General features: G+C 29.7%; 2 protein-coding genes across 3 annotated transcripts in view; both read right to left on the bottom strand.

Annotated features, from left to right (window-relative positions):
* Positions 1–3,347, bottom strand: part of LOC119604495 (protein-tyrosine sulfotransferase) — a 69,018-nt gene extending 65,671 nt beyond the window's left edge. For both annotated transcript variants that reach the window (XM_037957146.1, XM_037957144.1), the window contains exon 1: positions 3,142–3,347. In XM_037957146.1, the coding sequence (XP_037813074.1) occupies positions 3,142–3,315 (174 nt within the window). In that variant the 5' untranslated portion in view covers positions 3,316–3,347. The remainder of the gene's footprint in view (positions 1–3,141) is intronic.
* Positions 3,348–3,978: 631 nt separating this feature from the next.
* On the bottom strand, positions 3,979–17,594 carry LOC119604496. The gene is made up of 2 exons (XM_037957147.1): positions 17,365–17,594; positions 3,979–4,664 (listed from the first exon to the last, which is right to left on the bottom strand). Exon 1 carries the CDS (start codon positions 17,592–17,594, stop codon positions 17,472–17,474), a length of 123 nt encoding a protein of 40 aa, XP_037813075.1. The 3' UTR covers positions 3,979–4,664; positions 17,365–17,471.
* Positions 17,595–26,643: the final 9,049 nt, after the last annotated feature.

Here is a 26,643-nt window from a genome sequence, read left to right as displayed (position 1 = left end):
AAAAAAATATGTATATAATAATCCCAAATGGAAAAACTTTAAATTTAGAAATATTGTTAAGTAGATAAAGGATTGAAGAAAACGGAAATATTTAGAAGATCAAAGGTTACTTTCTTAAGTTGTCTATACTTTTTTAAAATAAGGCTAATTGCAGTAAATGTCTTGAAATTGTTGATAAATAAGTTGTTTAGGGAATAAATGTTTAGTGAAATAGGTAAAATCAAAATAGGCTGTAGATCTTTAAATAACTCTCAAATTGAGAAAATTTGAAAAAATCTATAATTTTGTTAAAAAATGGCTTTATAAGAAAAAATCTGAATTTGAGTTAAATGGGAAAGCCACTGATTTACTTCGATCAAAATCACACAGGCCGACAAATTTTGAAAAAAGTCGAGAAACCCTGAGACAGACTTGGACGTTTCTAAACGATTGACTTGTACTGAATCCGAATATGACCTCAGATTTTTTCATCACATCTGTCATTTGAGATATTGTGTCCTGAAATTTGAAAAAACTCCGTTTTTCGCACTTTTTGAGACAGCGCCGAGACAGCTTTATTTATAAACTGTTGTTAGCCATCTTAAAATCCATTCTGTCAACTTTAAAATGAAGGCCTAACATTTGATATATCTTCTTTATACTTCGCGATTTCTTCACCTAAAATGCGGAGAGTATGATGCTTTGTAAATGTTGTTTATAAACGAACAAAAATATTGGATCCACACCTATCCAAGGATGTTCCTATTGACTTAAAATCACATTTTGATTCGACTTAACGATGTATGTCCGTACGTCGACTTTAACGGATGATATCTCTGAAACTATACAGATTATTAAAAAGGGCCGCGATATCTCAAATCCCACATATGTTGCAGAAATTCTGAAATTTAAAAACTTATCGGTCTGTGCAATGGTTTTTGGTATGGAAATCTGTCATAATCAGTTATAGCTGTAGTTTCTTAAACATGTACCCATCATGAAAATAAAGACAATCTGAGATCATTTAAGGGTTTCGATTAACTAACTAACTAACTAACTAACTAACTAACTAACTAACTAACTAACTAACTACTAACTACTACTAACTAACTAACTAACTAACTACTACTAACTAACTAACTAACTAACGACCTAACTAACTAACTAACTAACTAACTAAACTAACTAACTACTAACTAACTACTAACTAACTAACTAACTAACTACTAACTAACTAACTAACTAACTAACTACTAACTAATAACTAACTAACTAACATAACTAACTAACTAACTAACTCAACTAACTAACTAACTAACTACTAACTAACTACTAACTAACTAACTAACCTAACTAACTACTAACTAACTAACTAACTAACTACTACGACTAACTAACTAACTAACTACTACTAACTAACTAACTAACTAACTAACTACTAACTACACTAACTAACTACTACTAACTAACTAACTACAACTAACTAACTAACTAACTAACTAACTACTAACTAACTAACTAACTAACTAACTAACCTAACTAACTAACTACTACTAACTAACTAACTAACTAACTACTAACTAACTAACTAACTAACTAACTAACTAACTAACTAACTACTAACTAACTACTAACTAACTACTAACGACCTAACTAACTAACTAACTAACTAACTAACTAACTAACTAACTAACTAACTAACTAACTAACTAACTAACTACTACTAACTAACTAACTAACTAACTAACTAACTAACTAACTAACTACTAACTAACTACTAACTAACTAATAACTAACTAACTAACTAACTACTAACTAACTAACTAACTAACTAACTAACTAACTAACTAACTAACTAACTAACTACTAACTAACTAACTAACTAACTAACTAACTAACTAACTAACTAACTAACTAACTAACTAACTAACTAACTAACTAAACTAACTAACTAACTAACTAACTAACTAACTAACGAACTAACTAACTAACTAACTAACTAAACTAACTAACTAACGAACTAACTAACTAACTACACTAACTAACTAACTAACTAACTAACTAACTAACTAACTAACTAACTAACTAACTAACTAACTAACTAACTAACTACTAACTAACTAACTAACTAACTAACTAACTAACTAACTAACTAACTACTAACTAACTAACTAACTAACTAACTAACTAACTAACTAACTAACTAAACTAACTACTAACTAACTAACTAACTAACTAACTAACTAACTAACTACTAACTACTAACTACTAACAACTAACTAACTAACTAACTACAACTAACTAACTAACTACTAACTAACTAACTAACTACACTAACTAACTAACTAACTAACTAACTACTAACTAACTAACTAACTAACTACTAACTAACTAACTACTAACTAACTAACTAACTAACTAACTAACTAACTACGACTAACTAACTAACTACTAACTAACTAACTAACTAACTAACTAACTAACTAACTAACTAACTAACTAACTAACTAACTACTAACTACTACTAACTAACTAACTAACTAACTAACTACTACTAACTAACTAACTAACTACTACTAACAACTACTAACTAACTACTAACTAACTAACTAACACTAACTAACTAACTAACTAACTAACTAACTAACAACTAACTAACTACTCCTAACTAACTAACTAACTACTAACTACTAACTAACTAACTAACTAACTAACCTACTAACTACCTAACTAACTAACTAACTAACTAACTAACTAACTAACTAACTAACTAACTAACTAACTAACTAACTAACTAACTAACTACTACTAACTAACTAACTACTATCTAACTAACTAACTAACTAACTAACTAATAGGGGGAGCAGTCTAAAAATATGGGCCAATTCTTCAAAATTTTGGACAGAAATTAACGTTATAATAAAATTTAATTCTGATACTAGTGATTTATGAACGTACGAGTAATTTACTATCGGGGATTTGCATGAGGTCTATGGTCAAATGGGGACCGATCAGTACGAAATATCTTCAAAATTGTGCCTAAGGTATACATGGACTCAGTTAAATCGACTCAGAAAGTGGTTCTAAGCCGATTGGTATGTATACTTTAAAAAGTGATGTTTCTAGTTGGTATAAACATTTCATTTATAGTTGCACACTTACCTCATCTCCTCGTACCATCATAGCTTGACCAGCCGCAGAAGCTGCAGGTGATGATTCGTCTCTGAAGAAACACATGGGACGTAATTCCGTGAATTTAAATAAAAACATTGTAACAACAACAATAGCAAACATGACCCAAAGGGTGGTCTTTTTATTGCGATAAGGCAGACGCATGATGATTATTTTCAATTCAATGCGGGGTTTTAGTGTTAGATTTTTTTTTGTATTATTTTTAGTTTTGTTTTAGAGTAGTTTTTTTTTTGTTGTTGTAGGCGTAGGTTTGTTATGATGAAATTTTAATTAAAATTTAAAATAGAATTTATAAACATACATACACGTTCAAAACAATGTTACCAATAATAATGAAACTAAACTAAAATGTATGTGAAAGAGAATTCTAGCTTTAAACTAAAAGCTGCTAAAGTTAATGAATTTTCTACTATAAATTTATAAAATACATATAAAGTTATGTATGTTTAGATGTAGGCATTTATGTATAAATGTATGTATTTTGTTGCTACGTGCCACCACATATAATTTATTATTGTTTGTCTTTTTTTATTATTGTTATTATTTTGGTGGCAATATTGAAAATAGACTTTGTCTTCATTAATTTTCTTGGTTTTTGTTTTATTTGCTGGATATTTTCTACTTTTTGTGGGTTTTTGTCAATTTTATTTCTTAAGCTTTTCTTTTATTTAATAATTGTAGGTTGGTTTCCTTTTCCTTTTATATGTCACTATAATATAATAGTCTTGTTATTTTATATATTTTTGTGCTAAATCAGTGATTTAGAATAGAATTTCACATGTGGTTTTTGTTTTTGTATTGTCTCTCTAGCCAGTGACTATGACGACGACGACAATAACAACATTGCTGTTGATGATGAGTGTGGTGATGATGACGGGGATTTTGCTATTAGTGCCATGATGATTTTATCATACTTTAGTTGAAGAAAAATATATTATTATTAACAAAAATAATACATTATTTTGTTGTTGGCAGAAAGAAGATGTTGTAGTAGTATAGCAGCTTCTCTTGCTCTTTTGCTTTTATGAGGGTTTTATTCTAGTTGTTGTTAATTTGTAATGGGATCCTTAAAGGCAAACAAACAAAAATAAAAACAAGGTGCTTTTTTTTCCTCTCTTGTCACTGCTTCAGCTTTTTTGATGCTGAATTTGCTTCTGTAGTCGTTGTTGTTGTTATATTTTTTGGTGATTATTTTAATAATGATGAAGGCGATGACTTTGTTGTGGTATTATTTGTTCCTTTACCAAAAAACTTTCCGTCAGTTTGGTTGTCACTTTTTTTTAGTTTTTGCTTTTTAGCCTTGTTATCGAATTTTTGTGTTTACAAAAAGTAAAAAGGGTTTTCTAGTTACAACAACTTTTTTATATGCCACTCATAAATTCCACTGAGTTTTTGTTTTCTTCTCCTTGCTTTTTTATACTGTTGTCCTGAAAGTGCTAGTGTAGTAGTCCTTGAGCTATGCTTTCCTATTTGTTATGTGTTGCTGATGAAAACTGCAAAATATTCAAAAGAATAAAAACAAAAAGTTTTATTAGAAATTAATAGAAACAAAAATAAATTAAATAAAAATGTAATTTTAATAATTTTGGGTTGTCGGATATTAGGGTTATAAATTAATATAATGACAATATATTTTTTAAATAAATACGTTCCCTGAGCGTTTTAATCCATTATCTTTACTACCTAGAGTTCTTACATTCGACTGTGTATCCAAATTCTACTTAATTCAATCTCATTTCATACTTTATTACAAAAAAAAAAAAAAAAAAACATTAGCATTGTTTAATTTTTTCCACCATTTTTCGCTAAACCGCTAGAAACCAGTCAGATTTAGGTCTTTGAAAATGCCGCTAGAAAACCTCAAGTTTCATAAATTGTCGAGAATTTGTAATTTACCAAATAAATACTAAATTTCCATACATTTCACAAACTATAGACTAGACTATAGACTAGAATATAGACTAGACTATAGACTAGACTATAGACTACACTATAGACTAAACTATAGACTAAACTATAGACTAAACTATAGACTAGACTATAGACTAGACTATAGCATAGACTGTAGACTAGACTATAGACTAGACTATAGACTAGACTATAGACTAGACTATATACTAGACTATAGACTAGACTATAGACTAGACTATAGACTAGACTATAGACTAGACTATAGACTAGACTATAGACTAGACTATAGACTAGACTATAGACTAGACTATAGACTAGACTATTGACTAGACTATAGACTAGACTATAGACTAGACTATAGACTAGACTATAGACTAGACTATAGACTAGACTATAGACTAGACTATAGACTAGACTATAGACTAGACTATAGACTAGACTATAGACTAGACTATAGACTAGACTATAGACTAGACTATAGACTAGACTATAGACTAGACTATAGACTAGACTATAGACTAGACTATAGACTAGACTATAGACTAGACTATAGACTAGACTATAGACTAGACTATAGACTAGACTATAGACTAGACTATAGACTAGACTATAGACTAGACTATAGACTAGACTATAGACTAGACTATAGACTAGACTATAGACTAGACTATAGACTAGACTATAGACTAGACTATAGACTAGACTATAGACTAGACTATAGACTAGACTATAGACTAGACTATAGACTAGACTATAGACTAGACTATAGACTAGACTATAGACTAGACTATAGACTAGACTATAGACTAGACTATAGACTAGACTATAGACTAGACTATAGACTAGACTATAGACTAGACTATAGACTAGACTATAGACTAGACTATAGACTAGACTATAGACTAGACTATAGACTAGACTATAGACTAGACTATAGACTAGACTATAGACTAGACTATAGACTAGACTATAGACTAGACTATAGACTAGACTATAGACTAGACTATAGACTAGACTATAGACTAGACTATAGACTAGACTATAGACTAGACTATAGACTAGACTATAGACTAGACTATAGACTAGACTATAGACTAGACTATAGACTAGACTATAGACTAGACTATAGAGACTATAGACTAGACTATAGACTAGACTATAGACTAGACTATAGACTAGACTATAGACTAGACTATAGACTAGACTATAGACTAGACTATAGACTAGACTATAGACTAGACTATAGACTAGACTATAGACTAGACTATAGACTAGACTATAGCATAGACTATAGCATAGACTATAGCATAGACTATAGCATAGACTATAGCATAGACTGTAGACTAGACTATAGACTAGACTATAGACTAGACTATAGACTAGACTATAGACTAGACTATAGACTAGACTATAGACTAGACTATAGACTAGACTATAGACTAGACTATAGACTAGACTATAGACTAGACTATAGACTAGACTATAGACTAGACTATAGACTAGACTATAGACTAGACTATAGACTAGACTATAGACTAGACTATAGACTAGACTATAGACTAGACTATAGACTAGACTATAGACTAGACTATAGACTAGACTATAGACTAGACTATAGACTAGACTATAGACTAGACTATAGACTAGACTATAGACTAGACTATAGACTAGACTATAGACTAGACTATAGACTAGACTATAGACGAGACTATAGACTAGACTATAGACTAGACTATAGACTAGACTATAGACTAGACTATAGACTAGACTATAGACTAGACTATAGACTAGACTATAGACTAGACTATAGACTAGACTATAGACTAGACTATAGACTAGACTATAGACTAGACTATAGACTAGACTATAGACTAGACTATAGACTAGACTATAGACTAGACTATAGACTAGACTATAGACTAGACTATAGACTAGACTATAGACTAGACTATAGACTAGACTATAGACTAGACTATAGATTAGACTATAGACTAGACTATAGACTAGACTATAGACTAGACTATAGACTAGACTATAGACTAGACTATAGACTAGACTAGACTGTAGACTAGACTATAGACTAGACTAGACTGTAGACTAGACTATAGACTAGACTATAGACCAGACTATAGACTAGACTATAGACTAGACTATAGACTAGACTATAGACTAGACTATAGACTAGACTATAGACTAGACTATAGACTAGACTATGGACTAGACTATAGACTAGACTATAGACTAGACTATAGACTAGACTATAGACTAGACTATAGACTAGACTATAGACTAGACTATAGACTAGACTATAGACTAGACTATACTAGACTATAGACTAGACTATAGACTAGACTGTAGACTAGACTGTAGACTAGACTATAGACTAGACTATAGACTAGACTATAGACTAGACTATAGACTAGACTATAGACTAGACTATAGACTAGACTATAGACTAGACTATAGACTAGACTATAGATTAGACTATAGACTAGACTATAGACTAGACTATAGACTAGACTATAGACTAGACTATAGACTAGACTATAGACTGACTATAGACTAACTAGACTATAGACTAGACTATAGACTAGACTATAGACTAGACTATAGACTAGACTATAGACTAGACTATAGACTAGACTATAGACTAGACTATAGACTAGACTATAGACTAGACTATAGACTAGACTATAGACTAGACTATAGACTAGACTATAGACTAGACTATAGACTTGACTATAGACTAGACTATAGACTAGACTATAGACTAGACTATAGACTAGACTATAGACTAGACTATAGACTAGACTATAGACTAGACTATAGACTAGACTATAGACTAGACTATAGACTAGACTATAGACTAGACTATAGACTAGACTATAGACTAGACTATAGACTAGACTATAGACTAGACTATAGACTAGACTATAGACTAGACTATAGACTAGACTATAGACTAGACTATAGACTAGACTATAGACTAGACTATAGACTAGACTATAGACTAGACTATAGACTAGACTATAGACTAGACTATAGACTAGACTATAGACTAGACTATAGACTAGACTATAGACTAGTCTATAGTGTGCTTCCGTAACTATCATGATTTTCTTTAAAAAAATTGAACAAATGTTAAAATTTCACAGATAAATTTAAGAATGTTTGTAAGTTCTAAATAGGATGTTATAATCAATTCACAAAATTGCAATTTCAGAATAATTTACTGCTATAATATCCCCCCAGAAAACAAAGAATAAACATAAATCTTTTTAAACTTTTCTCTTTAAGAGATCGTTAAAATGTTTAAGAAATCTGAAAAAAAAAACAGCCATTATTCTTTTTTCAAACTACAAAAGTGATTTGAAAAAGAAATATTGTCCATTTCTGTGGAAATGAAATTATTGTTAAAGTTCATTGAAACGAATTTAACAGTAGTAAACAAGACTATTGATTTCACATTAGTTACCATGGATAAATAAATGTGTTTTTAGTGATAATACGACTACAGCGTATACAATTTATATACAACTTCATACATATACAAGACACATATGTACGAATGGTAGGTAGTCGAATAATGTAAAGTTCTACAGCCAAACGTCCATTTATTTATGTACAATTTAAACCTTCTAACTAAATAATATAAACAAACAAATATGGTAGAGCAAATGTCCCTTTAGTGTTGAAAGTGGGTGATGTCTACCATCTAAAGCAGTACTCTGTTATGATTCCTATCCTATGCGTAAGCTAATGTGGGGTTAATTGTCTGCTTAGTGTGCCCAAGTAATCTAGTATGTAGTCACTTGTTCTGTTTAAATTTAACAGACTTCCTTGGGTAGACTTACTCCTGATTTTAGCATAAATCCCTACACATTTTCTAACACTGATGTAACATAAAACCTATATATGTATGTAAGTATGTGCGTCCGTGAACATGATATATGTATTAGTGAATGAATAAGTATAGGTAATTTATGTACGATTGTTAACTGTTTTTTTGTTTTCCAATATAAATCTATACAGACGTACATAAAATAAAGCAGTCAAATAAAACTGTTATGGCTAAAATGCCGATTAAGTTTTACCAAGTTAACACATAATAAATGTTTTCTCTTACACGTTTAAACACGAAAACGACTAACATCATTACGATACCAAATTATTCAAATAAGCTCATTTTTTTTTTTGTTTGGCTTAATCGAAACCTGTTTATCAATTTAAGGAATTGTAATAGCAATCAATTTCTATGAAATATATATTCAATTGGAACATTAATTGAGTTATATTAATGAGGAGAAGAGATAAATGAATAGCACTACAAAAGAATAATGATGAATTAAATTATTAAATGTATCTTTGGATTTCCAAGTGATCCATAGAAAATTTAAAGGCCATAGATGCTTTTTGTGGACATCAAAACGGTTTTTCATAGAAAACTCGATGGATGTCAAAGTTTTCTTTAGAAAACTTAACGCATGTCAACGGATATGACGGATATCAATGGATACGGTTGATATCAACGTTTTCCATAGAAAACTTTACAAATGTCAAAATTTTTCATAGAAAACTTAACGGATGTCAATATTTTCCAAAGAAAACTTGTGGTTTTTCATAGATAACTTGACGGATGTAAAAATTTTCCATAAAAAACTTGACAGATTTTAACATTTTCAAAGAAAACCTGACGAATGTCAACTTTAACCAAAGAAAACTCGTGGATTATCCTTGGAAGACTTGACGCATGTCAACGTATATGACGTATATCAACGTGATGAAAGATGTCAAAATTTTTCATAGAAAACTTGACAGTAGAAAATTTTATAGATATCAAAATTCTCACACAGAAAATGGATGGATCATATTGATTTCCATTTAAAACTTGACGAATATCAAAATTTTCCTTTGAAAACTTGACGGTCTTCAACATTTTCAAAAAAAAAAAAAAAAACTTGACTAATGTTAACATTAACCAAAGAAAACTTGTCGATTTTCCTTAGAAGACTTGACGCATGTCAACGTATATGACGTATATCAACGTGTTGAAAGATGTCAAAATTTTTCGCAGAAAACTTGACTATAGAAAACTTGATAGATGTCAAAATTTTCACACAGAAACTTGAAGGACTTCAATGTTTTTAAAGAAAACTTGACAAATGTTAACATTAACCAAAGAAAACTTGTCGATTTTTCTTAGAAGACTTGACGCATGTCAACGTATATGACGTATATCAACGTGTTGAAAGATGTCAACATTTTTCATCGAAAACGTGACTATAGAAAACTTGAAAGATGTCAAAATTTTCACATAAAAATGGATGGATGGATATGACGGATACGGATGATATCAACGTTTTCAACGTTAACATTTTTCATAAAAAACTTGACGCATAGAAAATTTACAGATGTCAAAATTTTTCATAAAAAACTTGAAGGACTTTAACATTTTCAAAGAAAACTGACGAATGTTAACATTAACCAAAGAAAACTTGTCGAAAACTCGACGCATGTCAACGTATATATATCATAGTGATTACCATTTAAAACTTGACGTATATCAAAATTTTCCATGACGGATATCAAAATTTTCCATAACATGACAGATGTCAACATTTTCCTTAGAAAACTTGACACATATCATGGCGGATATTACTGTTCTTAAATATAAGTTCTAGTAAATAAATTTTCTAAAAAAGAATATTAATTTACTTATTTAATGGAATAAAAATTTTAATTCTATTACCCATTCTTTTTTAGTCATAACTGACGGTTATTAAAATTATTATTTAAACTGAAATGTTTGCTTTAGTCATCTGTTTAAATACCTTTTTTCTAAATTTCCTTAATTAAAACAAAAATACTTTTGGTAAAATACCATTTTCAGCACATAATAATCAATAAATAAATTATAAATTAACAAAACAGTGCTATTTTGCAAATTAAACCAAAAATGTAAAAATGATATGAAATTTAAGTAAATATTTTTATATGTTTTTGAGCATTCAGTATCATATTCTATACAATAATTTGTAAAACATATTATCAATATCAACAATATTATCAACATTAATTTGGTATAATTTGTGTTGGTTGACCAAATATAATGAATGAAATTTTACATAATATGTATGAATGTATATGAAATGCAAATAAAATATCCCACTAGAAATGTTTAGAAGTGACCAGAGAGAAATTTAAAGTGTAGAGGTATGAACATACAATACTAGCAGTAGAGAATAATTTTGCTAAATATTAAATTAGAAGTTTACGTTAAATAGTTCGAAATTGTTTTTCCCACAAGGAATTTAAAGTATTTATTTAACTAAAATATTCAATAAACATATTTACCATAAAACTCTACCTTTCTAACTTAATATAATATTCATTTAATGTTTTTGTACGAGGGTCAAATAAAGTTTTAAAATCCAATAGAAAAATATCCTTTTAAATGGGTAGATTGCAGATATAATATCAAATAAACACATATTGTTATATATCCCTGCAGTTTTAAATGGAATAAAGGCATCGCTCTACTTTCAGATTATAGTTGTATTTATTTTTACACATTTCTGATCATTCGTTATTTAGAAAGAAGTTAATCGTAACTTCAGTTTATCCAAATGCAAAAAGTGAAGTTATAATCAGCGAATGATCAATTGACTTATTCTGTATCAATAAATCAAAAACTGGGCGCAGTTCTTGCGAACTACGGGGTCAATTTAGAATAATCATTATAATGGGTGATTGCATGTGAGTGAGTGAATGTATGTGAAAATGTGTGTGTGTGTGTTTATGTGAGGGAGAGTAAAAGTTTGTGTTTGTTTTTAAGAATGATTGGTAAAATGGGTAAATATTTGTTCAGAGATTTAAACATTCGGGTCAAAGATCCCATACGTGGTTTTTAGTTTCATGCTTCACTTGTCATATTTGGCGAATAACCAAACCTAAAGATAGATAACAAATAATAACAACACCAACAAGAACAACTCATAAAAATACACAACAATAATAATACATTCGAACATTTTATTTATCGTCAAGAATACATTGCCATTTGGAATGCCACATCTGGATGAACGTAGTAATAGCTTCAGTCCAGTAATGTACGAGGGAGATGAGAGAAATGAGAAACAATTGGTAAGTTGTGAAAATAGCGATAGACGAACTTCTCGGATGCAACTGTTAAAACCACCATTTGTTAGTTAGTTAGTAGTAGTTAGTTAGTTAGTTATTTAGTTAGTAGTTAGTTAGTTAGTAGTTAGTTAGTTAGTTAGTTAGTTAGTTAGTTAGTAGTTAGTTAGTTAGTAGTTAGTTAGTTAGTAGTTAGTTAGTTAGTTAGTTAGTTAGTTAGTTAGTTAGTAGTTAGTAGTAGTTAGTTAGTAGTAGTTAGTTAGTAGTTAGTTAGTTAGTTAGTTAGTTAGTTCGTTAGGTTAGTTAGTTAGTTAGTTAGTTAGTTAGTTAGTTAGTTAGTTAGTTAGTTAGTTAGTTAGTTAGTTAGTTAGTTAGTTAGTTAGTTAGTAGTTAGTTAGTTAGTTAGTTAGTTAGTTAGTTAGTTAGTTAGTTAGTTAGTTAGTTAGTTAGTTAGTTAGTTAGTTAGTTAGTAGTTAGTTAGTTAGTTAGTTAGTAGTTAGTTAGTTAGTTAGTTAGTTAGTTAGTTAGTTAGTAGTTAGTTAGTTAGTTAGTTAGTTAGTTAGTTAGTTAGTTAGTTAGTTAGTTAGTTAGTTAGTTAGTTAGTTAGTAGTTAGTTAGTTAGTTAGTTAGTTAGTTAGTTAGTAGTTAGTTAGTAGTAGTTAGTTAGTTAGTTAGTAGTTAGTTAGTTAGTTAGTTAGTTAGTTAGTTAGTTAGTTAGTTAGTTAGTTAGTTAGTTAGTTAGTTAGTTAGTTAGTTAGTAGTTAGTTAGTTAGTTAGTTAGTTAGTTAGTTAGTTAGTTAGTTAGTTAGTTAGTTAGTTAGTTAGTTAGTTAGTTAGTTAGTTAGTAGTTAGTTAGTTAGTTAGTTAGTTAGTTAGTAGTTAGTTAGTTAGTTAGTTAGTTAGTTAGTTAGTTAGTAGTTAGTTAGTTAGTTAGTTAGTTAGTTAGTTAGTAGTTAGTTAGTTAGTTAGTTAGTTAGTTAGTTAGTTAGTTAGTTAGTTAGTTAGTTAGTTAGTTAGTTAGTTAGTTAGTTAGTTAGTTAGTTAGTTAGTTAGTTAGTTAGTTAGTTAGTTAGTTAGTTAGTTAGTTAGTTAGTTAGTTTAGTTAGTTAGTTAGTTAGTTAGTTAGTTAGTTAGTTAGTTAGTTAGTTAGTTAGTTAGTTAGTTAGTTAGTTAGTTAGTTAGTTAGTTAGTTAGTTAGTTAGTTAGTTAGTAGTTAGTTAGTTAGTTAGTTAGTTAGTTAGTTAGTTAGTTAGTTAGTTAGTTAGTTAGTTAGTTAGTTAGTTAGTTAGTTAGTTAGTTAGTAGTTAGTTAGTTAGTAGTTAGTTAGTTAGTTAGTTAGTTAGTTAGTTAGTTAGTTAGTTAGTTAGTTAGTTAGTTAGTTAGTTAGTTAGTTAGTTAGTTAGTTAGTTAGTTAGTTAGTTAGTTAGTTAGTTAGTTAGTTAGTTAGTTAGTTAGTTAGTTAGTTAGTTAGTTAGTTAGTTAGTTAGTTAGTTAGTTAGTTAGTTAGTTAGTTAGTTAGTTAGTTAGTTAGTTAGTTAGTTAGTTAGTTAGTTAGTTAGTTAGTTAGTAGTTAGTTAGTTAGTTAGTTAGTTAGTTAGTTAGTTAGTTAGTTAGTTAGTTAGTTAGTTAGTTAGTTAGTTAGTTAGTTAGTTAGTTAGTTAGTTAGTTAGTTAGTTAGTTAGTTAGTTAGTTAGTTAGTTAGTTAGTTAGTTAGTTAGTTAGTTAGTTAGTTAGTTAGTTGTTAATTTCCAATTACAATTACTTGCAATGGTTCATTTGCAAAAGTCAATTACAATTAAAGGTAATTATAAATGGTTAAATTCAAATACAAGTATGTAATTGTAATTGGTAAAATTTAATAACAAGTACACTTACAAATGGGTCAAAACGGAGTCTCCTCGACTCTACTTGACTGTTCGCGCGAAGTGAACTACCACGTCAACACTTACAGATAATTGTAATCGGTTATTGCTCAATTACATATTACAAGTAATTGTAAATGGACATGTAATATAGGTCCACCTATTCCGAAATCTAATTAATTTTTAAACTACCCTCGTAGGTATTTCATTTTTATCGTAAACCAATCCAACAATGTTAGTTCGGTTTGGTTGAATGGTTGAGTTTAAAGCAGCATTAAAATGCCGGAGAATAGAAGAGAAAACCACCAACAACCATAAGTATAAACATCAAAAAAAAAAAAAAAAGCATAAATAACGAAAGATATAAAGAAAAACATGAACAAATGAAAGACAATATTAAATAAATAAATATGTACGATAGTAGTAAAAACCAACAAGAACAAAATCGATGAAGGGTAACGATAACCTATCATATTAAGAGGGGAAAAAACTAACTTCAATTTTGCTCTTTTTATGGCTATAGTTGTTGTAATAAATAAAAATGAAAATAAAACAATATTATGAAATATTGGTAGTTTGATGGCACCTTTTTAACCAAATAACGAAATGAAGAGAGAGAGATAAAAAAACAAAATGGATAAAGATACACAATTTTGCAAATTGAATGAAATATTACTGGGGGTTTATGTTTACAAACATTTTCATTTTGAAATAAAACGTTTAGAGCTAAACAGTAATACTTTAATAAACCTTTTTTCGCATACTTATCCTTTTTTTTGCTTAAGTAATTTTATTTTAAGTTTTATCTTCTCTAAGGCTTATTGATACCTAAAAAAATACGCAAATATTTTTCATAAATTTCACATTTATTTTGTGGAAAAGACATTTTCTTATTACTATATTAAAATATTCGCCGGATTCTATTTTATAAGATTTGTATTCTACGAAATATTAATGGCATTGAATATTTTTTCCTTGCGAACAATACTACATTTTTAGCGAACAAAACATTAAGTGAAAGCAATAAATTTCAGAAAAAAATAAATCATAATAAATAAGAAAAAATTTGTAATCTCAAGGTTTGTTATGTGGCACGTTGACTTTGACATAAGCCATTGATTTTAGATAAATGAATGCAATTTTGGGTATATCTAAAGAATTAATTTTATTGTCATTTACTTAAGAATATTTAATAAAAAATCGACTATAGACTAGACTATGGACTAGACTATAGACTAGTCTATAGACTAGACTATAGACTAGACTATAGACTAGACTATACTAGACTATATACTAGACTATAGACTAGACTATATACTAGACTATATACTAGACTATAGACTAGACTATAGACTAGACTATAGACTAGGCTATAGACTAGACTATAGACTAGACTATAGACTAGACTATAGACTAGACTATAGACTAGACTATAGACTAGACTATAGACTAGACTATAGACTAGACTATAGACTAGACTATAGACTATATAGAGTAGACTATAGACTAGACTATAGACTAGACTATAGACTAGACTATAGACTAGACTATAGACTAGACTATAGACTAGACTATAGACTAGACTATAGACTAGACTATAGACTAGACTATAGACTAGACTATAGACTAGACTATAGACTAGACTATAGACTAGACTATAGACTAGACTATAGACTAGACTATTGACTAGACTATAGACTAGACTATATACTAGACTATAGACTAGACTATAGACTAGACTATAGACTAGACTATAGACTAGACTATAGACTAGACTATAGACTAAACTATAGACTAGACTATAGACTAGACTATAGACTAGACTATAGACTAGACTATAGACTAGACTATAGACTAGACTATAGACTAGACTATAGACTAGACTATAGACTAGACTAGACTATAGACTAGACTAGACTAGACTATAGACTAGACAGGACTATAGACTAGACTAGACTAGACTATAGACTAGACTAATAGACTGGACTATAGACTAGACTATAGACTAGACTATAGACTAGACTATAGACTAGACTATAGACTAGCCTATAGACTAGCCTATAGACTAGACTATAGACTAGACTATAGACTAGACTATAGACTGACTATAACTAGACTATAGACTAGACTATAGACCTAGACTATAGACTTAGACTATAGACTAGACTATAGACTAGACTATAGACTAGACTATAGACTAGACTATAGACTAGACTATAGACTAGACTAGACTAGACTAACTAGACTATAGACTAGACTATAGACTAGACTATAGACTAGACTATAGACTAGACTATAGACTAGACTATAGACTAGACTATAGACTAGACTATAGACTAGACTATAGACTAGACTATAGACTAGACTATAGACTAGACTATAGACTAGACTATAGACTAGACTATAGACTAGACTATAGACTAGACTATAGACTAGACTATAGACTAGACTATAGACTAGACTATAGACTAGACTATAGACTAGACTATAGACTAGACTAGACTAGACTATAGACTAGACTAGACTAGACTATAGACTAGACTATAGACTAGATCAAACGATATCAGAGGGCTTCAAAAAAATTTCCTATCTGGATCTGAATGCCATAAAATGTTTCATTAAAATTTCCTAATAATTTACTTTACTCTTAACTGCCATGAATGATGTTTTGAATTTAATTAATTTTTTATTACTCCTCAAGTAAGATAATGAAATTCTAAACCTATAATTACATTGAAGATTAAAAGTAACTACCACAAGAGTGTATTGTCTTTGTTTTTCCTATAAAATAGCTCCCCATAAATATAATTTCAAGCATCTAACTGAAGAGTTGTATACAAATTCCTCTGAAGTTTGTTTACATACTACATAGCAAAAGTAAATATAATTTAATTTGGAAAAAAAAAAATTTGAAAAATTTTTTCTTTGCTAGTTTGCATTTTGCATAAATTTTTTTAAAGGTATTTCAAATGAAATATTTACACAAAATATAAATAAAAACATTGTGAAACATTTTGCAGAGCATAAAATGTAATAAAATAAAAGTAAAACAAAAATATGCTGTTAAAAATGTAATAAAATTGTACGACTATTAAAAGAACTGAATCTGAAAAATATTACAGAAAAAGCAAATAATAGCTTGAAGTTTAACAGTGCGTAAAAATAACAATTTATGACCTTCTATGTGGAAAAAAACAACAACAACAAATAAGGAACATAAAATAAACAATTTAACATAGAAATAAAAACACAAAATATGCAAAATAGTTATTGTTGAACTTACCTTTTTTTGTGGATTTGGTATGTTTTTTTGTTACCCCCCTTTTGAGTTTTTGTAAGAGCCAGCACAACACATGTGATGATGCTGCTTTTGTTACTTAATGCTGTTGGCTAATTGTTCACAAATAGTTCCCAACCGAAAAACTTTAAAAGTTTAAACAGCATATAAACAGGTATTAGCATCAAGACTACAAAAACATAATACAACCAACTTTCTGTGATAGTGTCCGTCATAACTGTAATCAGAATTAGAAGGGAAAAAAGGTTAAAATTTATAAGTTAGATATTAAGCTATCTAGTATCATTTTGTTGTTTATTTAATTTATTTATGTTTTTTACTATAATATTTGGATATTTTACCAAATTATAATAATAAAACTCAAATAAAGCTTATCAACTAATAAATACTTATAAGGCTTTACAACTTTAATCCCTTTAGTAACATTAATATAACAGCAACTAAAAATTATTAAATCTACTGTTGTTAAGCCTTCATAAATTAAGTTCAAATTGCTCTACAACATTTTTAGTGTATTGGTGCTTTTTCTATACATATGAGGAGAAGAAAAAAAAAAAAACATTCATGAGAAATCTCATTTGTAATTGAACAAAACTTTTTAGGGTGTTAGTTAGTGTGTAGGAGTATGTGTGTGTGTGTATGTATGTATATATGTTAAATTGCCTAAATGTGAAAGCAATTAGTGAAAACCTTTTTATACTAATTGTTCCATTCCCAAAGGCCCCATCTGTTCTGCCAGCAACTACACATGTAAGTAAGTAAGTGAACACTAATGAAAAGTGTGGAAGGACTCTATAAATACTATTCTTACACACTTGTACATTTGTATACATACATAAAAAATACACCAACAATTCTCATACATTCACGTACATAAACGCAGAAATGTATTTAAAAATGGAGGAAAAGAATCATGTCGTTCTCAGCTGCATTGGTGTAAGTGAAAATGTAAGTACATTCGTATGTATAGAGGTACGTCTCTACCTCTCTCCAACCATGTTTATACGATGGTTGTATAGAAAGGTCAAAGATAGTTTTTCAATTACTTATGGAACACATCTGATTCATGCGAATGCGCCGCTCTTGGCATATTCTGTAAGTCCAACTATCGCTGTCATTGTTGATGGTTTCTGGTTCTGTCTTATAAATGCCTCGGACGATATGAACCACAATCAGCATCGACACCCTATAAGCGCATTTCCGAGGAGCAACAAGCTGTCGACCTCAAAGATTGTAAAGTTTATATCCTTCAATTCAATGTGATCAAGGCTAGTATATTCTGTAAGTGTAACTTTCAAAGTCTTTCTGGATGGTTTCTATTTCCAGTTTCCGGATGTCTGTGTCTACGTTCACTTTAAGGGTGTGAATCGTTTCTGAATTATTTCAATCTTTCATTTTCACGTGATCGTGGCTGGTAAGTATAACATTCACAGTCTCTCTTGGTGGTTTCAATTTCTATCTTACGGATAAATGTAGTCCCACATTCATATTAAGATTGCCGATTGTTTCGGGATTAATCGCATTGAATCGGCAGTCTACAAGAAATAGTTTAAGAGGGTCCAAGCGCAGAGAGAACCAATTGATAAATCTTACACTATTAACAAACTTAGTAAATTGTGAGCTATTTGCCATACTGCATTATCCACATAAGGCCCAAGATTATCCATGTCCATATATTATATTTCAGTTACTACTACAGACATTGTAGAGCTCATAGAAACCTCTACGAAATTTACACCCTATGTTTTATCTTTACGAAGACGTCAGCATCTCGGGATTTATCGATACCTAATCACAGAAATTTGGTTGCTAACAAATCCACCGATATGCAAATGCATATATTCGCATAAGCTCATTCCCGATTGGAGCTTTTATAAGGTTCAATTGACTTCCCAAATAGAGGCAAATCATCCAGCCTTGAATTAGTAAGTCAACTGGACCTTGTAATGGAATAAACCGAAAGCAACCTTCCCATTATGGTAATAATGGGAATATTCAATTCCCAATATTCCGAATAGTTAAGATCGATGGAAAGTAGATAATCTTATTAATTAAGTTTCGTACTTTCAGTCACAGCATCTTCAAAATTGGGAATTGAAGATTGGATCTAGAAGTCCTAGAACTTCAAGACTTGAAGTTCAACTACTTTATTCCAACAAATATGTGTACATACAAAAACGACTCTGATATCTAAAGGCATTTAGAACTTAAGAATATATTAACAAAATCAAAACTTTCAAATCCACCCTCGTTTGAAACAAAATCTTCATTTGTATGAAAGTGATTTTGTTGGGGCGAGAGAAAAAAAAAAAAAAATACATACAAATCCAAATGAATGAAGGTACAACATAAGTGAATGTTGGTAGGTGCTAAATACTGCTTACTGCCTGCCCTGTTTTACAACAATCACACATACATACATAGATGTATTAGAACTTTTACAAATTGTCCATGTGGGTTGTCGTTCATATTTGTTTGCCATTTGCTAGCTCAACTTTTACAAGCCTGTAATCATCAGCGCCTACTTAGTTTGTTAGAGTTTTTGGAAATAAGTCAGACCGGCTATGTGCTACTATGTACAACAACTGACAAATGTACAAACATTTCAATGTGTTTGTCGGTTTCCTTAGTTTACAAACATTACAAAAGTATGACCAAAGTTGCAAGGGACGGGGTTCAGAATAAGTCAACAGAAAATTATAACGGCCGGAAAAAAGTGTAAGTGTTGCTGCTGCAGAGAAGTAAAATAACAAAAAAAAAAAACAGAAAACAATGAATTTTCCACTTAGTCAGTCGGAAGAAATTCTTAATTAGGACTCACAAATAATTGCAGTGATAACCGCATCTGTGGCCTTTATATTCATTCATTCATTTCAACCAATTATATAGTATCCGTAACACTATATCTGTATCTTTAGCAGTTATACAACTTGTAGTTAAAGTTTACTACTATCTGCAAGTATATTTTTTATGTTTTTAATGTACATATTTTAATTTAATTACCTTTTTAAAACTTTATTTGTTGGAAAAAATAAAAGTTTTTTTTTTGTTTTATTATACGATATAAGATGAGCAACTTTTTTATTTTTATTGATTAAAATACATAATGCATACATGCATATGTATATGGGAAATACTTATGTATGAGTTTTACGTTTTTATGTTAAAACTTTTAATATTATTTAATATTTTATAACATTAATACTGATATATTAAAGTTTAAATATAAAAATTCACAAAGAGGATTATGGAGTTAAATTTAAAAAAAAGTTCATACTTGTTATTGAAAAGTATTTAACTCCAACAATTTAAAATTTTCTTGTTATTTGTCACTCACAACGATCAACTTTAAAAGGTAAAATATACGTCACAATTCGGATTTCATACATTACACCCATATGTCCATTTCCATAAATATTCCAATAAATTTATAGCCCACAAACGATTACAAGCATATTAATTTTAATTCATTTTAATTAACTTCTAAGAAACAATTAAAAATTATTATTTTTATATATCATCATTTATATGATTATATAATTTTAATTAAATAAACTAAAGAGTTCATTATTGAGTTGTTTTGTTGTAAAGATTTATTCTTACATCTGTATTTTATTTGTCTTTAAATATTCTATTTAATTTCTATTTAAATTGTCAAATATTTAATGACAAACAATTTAAAAGTTATTAAAATCTGCATGGAACTATATACATATAAGTGTTTAAAGATTACTTATAATCTCTGGTTAAATTTACATTAAAATTTAAATTCTATTTGAAATTGTAAAACCCCAACAATAACAACAACAACAAATATAAGCAATAACCACAACGACAACAAAAAATAATGTTCAAATAATGCATGAACAAATGGACGAATATGCATCGTTAAATGTATGAAATTTGACCACTACAAAAGCATTAAATAAAATATTTTTGTAAAATATACAGAATCGTATAAACAGGCGGTCGAGAAAGTGTTAAGACAAAAAATTAATTTGAAATATTTTTTAATGAAACTATAGCTCAACTTATAGTCTCCACTATAAATCAATCTTTAGTCTAGAATACAGATAAATCTATAGTCTATACTATAGACCAATCAACAGTCTACACTTAAACATAGTCCGGACCATAGAACAATTTAGACTGTAGACCAATCTATAGTCTAGATTATAGACCAATCTATAGTCTGGACTATAGACCACTCTATACTCTGAACTATAGACCAATCTATAGTCTAGACTATAGACTAATATATAGTCCCGACCATAGACTAATCTAGAGTTTAGACAATAGACCAATCTATAGTCTAGACTATAGACCAATCTATAGTCTGGAATATAGACCAATCTATAGTCTGGAATATAGACCAGTCTATAGTCTAGACTATAGACCAATCTATAGTCTGCACTATAGACCAATCTATAGTATCCACTATAGACCAATCTATAGTCTAGACTTTAGACCAATCTATAGACTATAGACCATCTACAGTCTGCACTACAGACCAATCTTAAGTCTGCACCTTTAAACCAATCTATAGTCCGAACTTAAGACCAATCTATAGTCTGCACTATAGACCAATCTATAGTCTACACTATAGACCAATCTAAAGTCTGAACTACAGACCAACTTATAGTCTGCACTATAGACCGATCTATAGTCTGCATTATAGACTAATTTATAGTCTGCACTATAGACCGATCTGTAGTCTGCACTATAGACCAATCTATAGTCTGCACTATAGACCAATCTATAGTCTGCACCATAGACCAATCTATAGTCTGCACTATAGACCAATCTATAGTCTGGACTATAGACCAATCTATAGTCTAGGCTATAGACCAATCTATAGTGTAGACTATAAACTAATCTATTGCCTGGACTATAGACCAAACTATAGTCTTGACTATAGAAGAATCTATAATCTTTACTATAGACCAATCTATAGTCTGGACTATAGACCAATCTATAGTCTGGACTATAGACCAATCTATAGTCTGGACTATAGACCAATCTATAGTCTGGACTATAGACCAATCTATATTCTGGACTATAGACCAATCTATATTCTGGACTATAGACCAATCTATATTCTGGACTATAGACCAATCTATATTCTGGACTATAGACCAATCTATAGTCTGGACTATAGACCAATCTATAGTCTGGACTATAAACCAATCTATAGTCAGGACTATAGACCAATCTATAGTCTGGACTATAAACCAATCTATAGTCTGGACTATAGACCAATCTATAGTCTGGACTATAGACCAATCTATAGTCTGGACTATAGACCAATCTATAGTCTGGACTATAGACCAATCTATAGTCTGGACTATAGACCAATCTATATTCTGGACTATAGACCAATCTATATTCTGGACTATAGACCAATCTATATTCTGGACTATAGACCAATCTATAGTCTGGACTATAGACCAATCTATAGTCTGGACTATAGACCAATCTATAGTCTGGACTATAGACCAATCTATAGTCTGGACTATAAACCAATCTATAGTCAGGACTATAGACCAATCTATAGTCTGGACTATAAACCAATCTATAGTCTGGACTATAGACCAATCTATAGTCTGGACTATAGACCAATCTATAGTCTGGACTATAGACCAATCTATAGTCTGGACTATAGACCAATCTATAGTCTGGACTATAGACCAATCTATAGTCTGGACTATAGACCAATCTATAGTCTGGACTATAGACCAATCTATAGTCTGGACTATAGACCAATCTATAGTCTGGACTATAGACCAATCTATAGTCTGGACTATAGACCAATCTATAGTCTGGACTATAGACTAATCTATAGTCTGGACTATAGGCCAATCTATAGTCTGGACTATAGACCAATCTATAGTCTGGACTTTACACCAATCTATAGTCTGGACTATAGATCAATCTATAGTATGAACTTTAGACCAATCTATACTCTGGACTTTACACCAATCTATAGTCTGGATTATAGATCAATTTAGACTAAATATCAATCTATTGTATGAACTTTAGACCAATCTATAGTCTGGACTGTAGATCAATTTAGACTATAGATCAATCTATAGTATGAACTTTAGACCAATCTATAGTCTGGACTTTACACCAATCTATAGTCTGGACTGTAAATCAATTTAGACTATAGATCAATCTATAGTATGAACTTTAGACCAGTGTGTAGTCTGATTTTCTAAAAAATTAATAATTTCTTCGAATTACATTTTATTTTTAAATTGTCCACATACTCTTCACACACACTGTACACGAGAGTGCATTGTTGCTGTTTGTTCTGGTATTATAAATACAAATAATTGTTCTCGCCATGGTAATTTTGTTTATTCAACAAATTCTAATTTGAATTTGAAATTGAAATAAATAAAATTATGTAATTAGCTTTAAGTAAACTGTAAAATTTAAAAAATATTGAGCCTCCTTTTGAACGATAAAATCGCAACAATTGAATTGAAACGAATTGAATATATAAACGATTGAATGAATGTATGAATTGAAGCTATTGTTGGTTTTTAATTAGATCTATGGTATAACCAGATATTTAAACAAAAGAATATTAAAAACAAAATTAATTATAATAACATTGGAAAAATAATGGAAAATTTTCTAAAACTTCCTTTTGTTGGTTAGAAGTTGATGAAACAATATTTTTTAATACATATTTATATAGAACATGTAATAGTAATAATATTAGATCATTAAAATAAATAATTAGACAGAAATTAGTTTCTAAAGCGAAAAATATATATTTGTTATAGAAAAGTCACGCGCTCGTGTTTAAATGCAGTTTTTTTAATAGTTTTTTTTTTGTAATTTATTTATTTTTCTGTAGATGTGCAAATTTGATACAAATGACAAGTGTATATAATTTAATTTTGTGATAATGGTTTTAAATTTGTAGTGTCTGTTAAGGTCTAGTACTAAATTTAAATTAAAAAAACAAAACTGATAAAAACTTTACTTGACCTTGAGAACTGCATTAAATTTGATTTTTGTTTGTCTGGGTAATAGACATTAATTTAACTTTTTCTGATGACTCATTTTTACTGATAAATTTATTGTTTGGGAACTTAGTTTTAAGCTGTATTGATTAAGAATGCGGATTTTTATTTTGCTTTATCTATCGCTTAAATTAAACTTAAACGTTTTGTTTTGACTATAGATTGGTAATAAAGAATTAATGTCTTTATTACCTCCACTTTAGAAAGGTCAAACTTGTTCAAAAGTTATCGGAAAATACTTTACATTTTGCAAAAATACAGAATTAAGCAATTCGTACTCATGTCAATCTGGAGTGCTTTAAGAAGTACAGCTTTCTTTAAATTAGGTACCAAATACCTGGTTTAAGTACGGATCGTTAAGTAAGAAAACTATTTCTGGATCAAGTTATTCTTTCAATGTACTTTTTTAGAATTTTCAGTTAGATTAACGCTTAAAAGATTACATGATTTGACATGATAATAAGTTTGATTTAAGAATGCAAGAGATTGAATTAATCCCAAAATGGTCTCGATTTGAGCTCGATTCGTACTTGATTTCAGAATAATTCTCAAACGGGAATAATATTTTTTTTTTTGAAAATAGCCTCAGTTTCCTACCAGAGATTGAAAACCTTAATCTCAGTACGTAATTTTTCTGAGTCGATTTAGCTATGTCCGTCCGTCCGTCCGTCCGTCTGTCTGTCTGTCTGTCTGTCTGTCTGTCTGTCTGTCTGTCTGTCTGTCTGTCCGTCTATTCATGTAAACCTTGTAATCAAACTACAGGTCGCAATTTTGAAGATAATTCAATTAAATTTGGCACATGATCTTCTATGGTATCGGAGACGAAGCCTAATGAAAATGGTCAACATCGGTCTATTATTTCACCTAGCCCCATACAACTGAACCCGACGAATAGGGATTTTAAGTTCATAATTATGTTTAATATACTCGTATCTCTACAAAAAAAGCTGCAAAACCAAGTTCTATACTAGCCTTGATGACTCTCAATGAATTTTATAATTATAGGGTCTCATTTGACCATAGCCCCTATACAAATCCCCCTTCAAAATTTGACTTAAATGTCCACAATTTTGTTCAACAATAAATGGCTTAAGTATAATTCAAAGCAAGGTACAATTCAACTTAAATGCTTTATTATGAAAACTAAATCACATTTTATTTTTCTAACAGGTGTAGGGTATTATATGGTAGGCCTCGCCCGACTGTAATTTCTTACTTGTTTTAATAATAAAGCATTTATGTTGAATTTTTTCTTAATTTCGATATATTTGTGATAAAAAAATTATATTTTTATATGGGGGCTAGGGTCAGTTATGAACTGATCCTAACAAAATATTGAAGTTAATTATACCGAATTTTATTGAAATACACGTGTTTATAAGGGAATTAACGACGTTCAGAGGGGGACTTTGCAAGGGGGCTAGGGTTAAATAAGGGCCGCTCATTACTATCATTTATGCTTGTATAAAACGTAGTTGTGCCTATTTTTGTAGGGATATTAGTATACTTGGCATAGTTATGAGCTTCAAATCCCAATTTAGGGGGTCTGGTTATGTGGGGGCTAGGTGAAATAATGGACCGATATCAACCAAAATCAATAGGGTTCGTCCTTGGGTCAAAAGTAATGTGTATACTAAATTTCATCAAATTATCTTCAAAATTGCTGTAGTTTGATTACAAGGTTTACATGACAGACAGACAAACAGACAGACGGATGAACGGACGGACATAGCTTATTTAACTCAGAAAATGATTCTGAGCCAATTGGTATACTTAAAAGTGGTTATAAGATCATTAATTCTATACGTTACAAACATCAGCATAAATCCAATATACCCTCCCCACTAAATTAGTGTAGGGTATAAACACGATTTTTCTTTCTGTGTATATATAATGTATATTGAAAGATAGATCTCATGTGTTCGATTCTGGTGAATATTGAACCGCCAATAGCTAGACTAACTTATTACGAAGTAGTCTATATGATAATTTTAATACTTTATTTAGCTTATAAATTGATAATTTATTAATAATTTAAGTTAATTTATAATTTTAAGTTTTTGCCTAAACAAATGTGTGTAACTTTTTCTTGACTCAATTCATAATTGGGTAATTTGTATGCGTACTTGCAGCTGCATTTGAAAAAAAGTCGTAAAATTCTTATAAAAAATCAAATGGGTGAGATATTTTACAGAAACTACACACTTTTACACTTTAAGTTTTTATC

The sequence above is a fragment of the Lucilia sericata genome, unplaced genomic scaffold, assembly GCF_015586225.1.
Source record: "Lucilia sericata isolate MDLA Ls3-8-SP2 unplaced genomic scaffold, ASM1558622v1 Contig000399F_arrow, whole genome shotgun sequence".
In the NCBI taxonomy this organism is placed as follows: domain Eukaryota; kingdom Metazoa; phylum Arthropoda; class Insecta; order Diptera; family Calliphoridae; genus Lucilia; species Lucilia sericata.
Note: the sequence above shows the minus strand (reverse complement) of the source record. Positions and strands in the feature narration are given on the sequence as shown.